The following is a 3,829-nucleotide window of genomic DNA, read 5'->3' on the forward strand; positions in this document are numbered from 1 at the left end:
GATCATAGTCTCCAAGTTCAGCTACAAAAGAACAACACTGTTAAGCACTGTTCCAAATAAACACAGTGGATATTTCTGCATAGAGTAGAACTTCTGCACTCTTTTCTAGTTAGTCTAAAACAGTAAATTTATTTTTGCATTCCTCCTTCTCCTCCAGTTCTCCCTATTTTTGAAGTGGCATCTTTTTTGACAGGGAAATTATGGACACCGAACCAATGGTTGTGTTGTCTGCACAAAAGCTTTGTATTTATGTTTACAAAGTATTATTCACATATTCCTTAACAAGCTTCCTATAAAGGGGATTTATCACCATCATTGAAACTCACCTTTTTTCTTTCTAGCAGAAAGTTTTCAACACTTTTATCTCTGAAGCATCTACTGAGATGACAGCTGACTAAAGTTAAAAGGAATTTTGCCTTAAAGAATTAAAACAGTATCTCTTGAGATTTATAAAAAGCAAAACCAGTTCTGATGTTTTTCATGAAACTATTTGTCCATCCTACAAATCAGTTTCTGGTTTTATTATTCTATATGGCCCTGTCCTGCTAAAATTACTCTGTATCAGGGCACAATCATGCAGCTGTTATTTGTTGGTCTCCTTTTCATCTAAGGACATAATAAATGCCCTCCTGGGTTGGTCAAATGGCTCATCGAGTCCACTGCTGCATGCTCAGAGGGGCAGTAAGAGATGCTATTTAGAAAGCATACTGGAACACATCAGTCAAGGGGTGTGCCACATCAAAAGCACAACTCCATCTTCCACAGATGCTAACAAGCCCAGTTTTAAAGACAGATAGATACCTAAAATGCTGAAACTCACAGCTATAAACCTTTAAAAAATGTCCTGATTTTCACAGTCACTAAGCACTGGCTCCTCCCACTAATTTCAAGTTGCTTCTTAATGTTCAGCTCATAGTCAAAAATTTAGGAATAATACTGTAACTTGGGACTTTGGAAGTCTGATGCAGGCCAGTAATTGCTCTGTCTGAAAAATGAAACTACAGATGTCTGTGTAGAGAAAAATAGTGACATCTTTGGGAAGACCCGGAAAAGTCAAATAAATGCCAGTATTCCACAGGTACAGAAATGACACACACTATAAAACCCTGTTTCTTGGATTTCTGAATGCTGCAAGCATAATAATAGTCTTTTCACCCCCTCCTTTTTTTGTTTTTTTTTTTTAATGCTGACTGAGGAAGTCCATAGTTCTATAATAATTTACTCCCACTAAAACGCCTGCCTCTGCTGAAAGGAATGCTGTCAAAGCCAGCTCAGGTTCCAGCTGATTTAAATAAAAGTACACAGCTGTCAGACAGTAAGATTAAAGCTCTGCTAGAGGCCTCATTCAGTGGAGAAAGGAAAGACAAGACCACCACAAAAAGCAGTGGGTATATGGCCTAATTAGATCACTTTGTTCTTCCAAAATCTTATTTACTGAACCTGTATCTTAAGGCTCTAACAATGCTAATATTTTAAACTATGGAATGTATTCTAATTGCTTTCCTTCCACACAAAAGAGCAGGTTAAAAAGGCAGGCGTCTTCACACTTTAATCCCAACCCTTATAAAAGTGAGCTGTGTTACTACATCAAAACAATTCAGGACAGCTTCAGATGTCGTATTTTGTGTGAAAGTGGACAGATTTGCACAAAAACACCTGAGAAAACAACTTTAGGGCAAAGCTGTTTATGTTCAGAACCTCCTTGTTCTGCTTCCTGAGGAATTGAGTAATTTTCTGTACATGCTCCCAGCACAAGTACAATCAAAAAGATCTGTGTTTCACACTGGATCACTCATGTCCAGGCAGAGTCTATTTTATGGACGTAACAAGGACAGACTTTTATTTAAAACAGTTAATAAGAGTCTCCACAAAGCTGTTTGTGCAACTTCACCCTTCCCTTTTTGCACCTACTCACCTTGCATGTTATAAGCTGCCAACTGCACAGCGGTGTCAAAAGGACATTCCAATCTGCCAAAAGAGAAATGTGCTGTTAAAACCTGAACTGACACCATTAGCAGACAACTTATGTAACTGACAGTAAGAAACTGCAAATGTCTGGGATAAGAAAAGGTATTAGTAGGTTTTCAGAAAATTAACAGCAGATAAGCTCTACATTATTTAAGCATTCCTCTCCTGATATTCGTGCATAGAAAAGTAGTATTTTACAGAAAAAAAACTCCATTACATTACTAAGCAAAACTTATTAACTATCAAAATATGTATGTAATAAACTCTGTGGTGAACACACTGTAATAGTTGAAAAGGCTGCTTACTTTCCACTAAGAATATCCAGTTTCAGCTGCAGAACAAATAAATACCTGTAGGATTAAATAAGAAATAAGTCATTGACTAATAGTGCTGATGTGTCACTCAGTGAACAGGAGTAAGTCAGCCTTACAAATAAAAATGTTTCCTACTCTTTACATGGGTTTTCAAGATGAAAGAAACCGCACTGTGACCTTTCAAGGCTTTATCAGTTCAGTTTGTGTGTTTTGCAGGCATTTCAAATGAAGCAAACCCGAAAGTACAAGTTGCCAAAAGCTAAACTACAGTGTTGCATGGAAAAATAAACAGGATACCCAAGTAAATAATTTTTTCTTCTCTTGTGATCCTACTTGAGAAAAAACAACTTCCACCTTCCGCATTTCCTTCATTATTCATACACATACCAATCTCATAAAAGAATGGTTATTTTTAAGTCTTGCAAAAAAAATATTTTTTTCTACTATGGATTGCTTAGTTGAAGTCTAACCCAGAAAGCTGACTGCAAAGTGACAAAAAATAAACAGTATTTTTTGAAAAGGCTGCAGCCTTTTCAACTTTACTCTTCAGAGCCAGCTTTCCTTCACTGCCTTGCATATTCTCTACTCTTTTTGCTAAGAAATTGGGCAAATATTGGATACAAATCCCTTTGGTGTACAATAACAATTCTTCTGATCCAATATCCCTGAAGAGCAGCCCCCTTGATCCATTATGGTACACAGCTTTCCTTTAACAAGAGAAGTCTCATCAAGTATAAAACACTGGCATCCACCATGGTATCCAGTGTGAATTCTAGCACAGATGCCTGGAAGCCTTACACACAACTTCAACGTGTGCCTGTGTCTCCTCACACTTTCATACACAGACACAAAACAGATGCAGGTGTTTTTCCTACAGGTTCCATACAAATCCACAAATACTTTGCCAAACCACTTACTATCCAAAACCTTTTGAACACTAGCATCTACATGAGGAATAAATTTGGTTGGTACTGACCCCAGGTATGAAAAAGAACACAGGCCTCCAGTGTGTAGCGGGTGTGACCAGTCTGTGCTTATCAGCCACATAACTGCTTCCAAACAATTCAAGAACTCCCCATGCTGTGTTACATAACCACTGGCTGAGAACATGAGCAAGCTGCACCTGTAGAAGCTGAAAAGTAGCTCCAGCTGGGTGTCCTGCTGTTTAAAGGTGAAACCCTGGGAAAGCCCCTGCCAGTGACACCTATAACCCACAGCAAAGCTCCACTTTCCGCTGCTTCTGCTACTTTAAGGCGTCACACTGTCTCAAGACAGGAGGACAACTTGCTGCTCTCCTCTTCTGGGGGATTAGCTAGGCAGGCAGACAAGTGTTTAAAAGCCCTCAGGCTTCAGGTCTGCCCTGGTAAAACCTGCACAGCAAGGTCTGACTGGCAGAACTCAGTCAAAATGGATGAAAATGTTCCATAATGGTAGATACAGATATAGGTCTGAATTTTGTCTATGGTTACTGGTTTTAAAGATGGTTAAATTTTTATTCAAAAATAAGAACTGGGAGGTAAAACATTCTTCCCAGATCACCAGGAAAG

At 38.6% G+C, this 3,829-nt stretch overlaps 1 protein-coding gene across 4 annotated transcripts in view; it reads right to left on the minus strand.

Annotated features, from left to right (window-relative positions):
- The window catches only part of EPB41L5 (erythrocyte membrane protein band 4.1 like 5), a 51,597-nt gene that overhangs the window by 28,992 nt on the left and 18,776 nt on the right, over positions 1-3,829 (minus strand). For 3 of the 4 annotated variants that reach the window (XM_017740131.1, XM_017740133.1, XM_008638255.2), the window contains exons 6-8: positions 2,274-2,318; positions 1,916-1,968; positions 1-21 (exon numbers count right to left, since the gene is read on the minus strand). In XM_017740131.1, the coding sequence (XP_017595620.1) occupies positions 1-21; positions 1,916-1,968; positions 2,274-2,318 (119 nt within the window). The remainder of the gene's footprint in view (positions 22-1,915; positions 1,969-2,273; positions 2,319-3,829) is intronic. The other variant, XM_017740132.1, reaches the window with a different exon arrangement.

The sequence above is a fragment of the Corvus brachyrhynchos genome, unplaced genomic scaffold (assembly GCF_000691975.1).
Source record: "Corvus brachyrhynchos isolate BGI_N302 unplaced genomic scaffold, ASM69197v1 scaffold126, whole genome shotgun sequence".
Lineage (NCBI taxonomy): Eukaryota > Metazoa > Chordata > Aves > Passeriformes > Corvidae > Corvus > Corvus brachyrhynchos.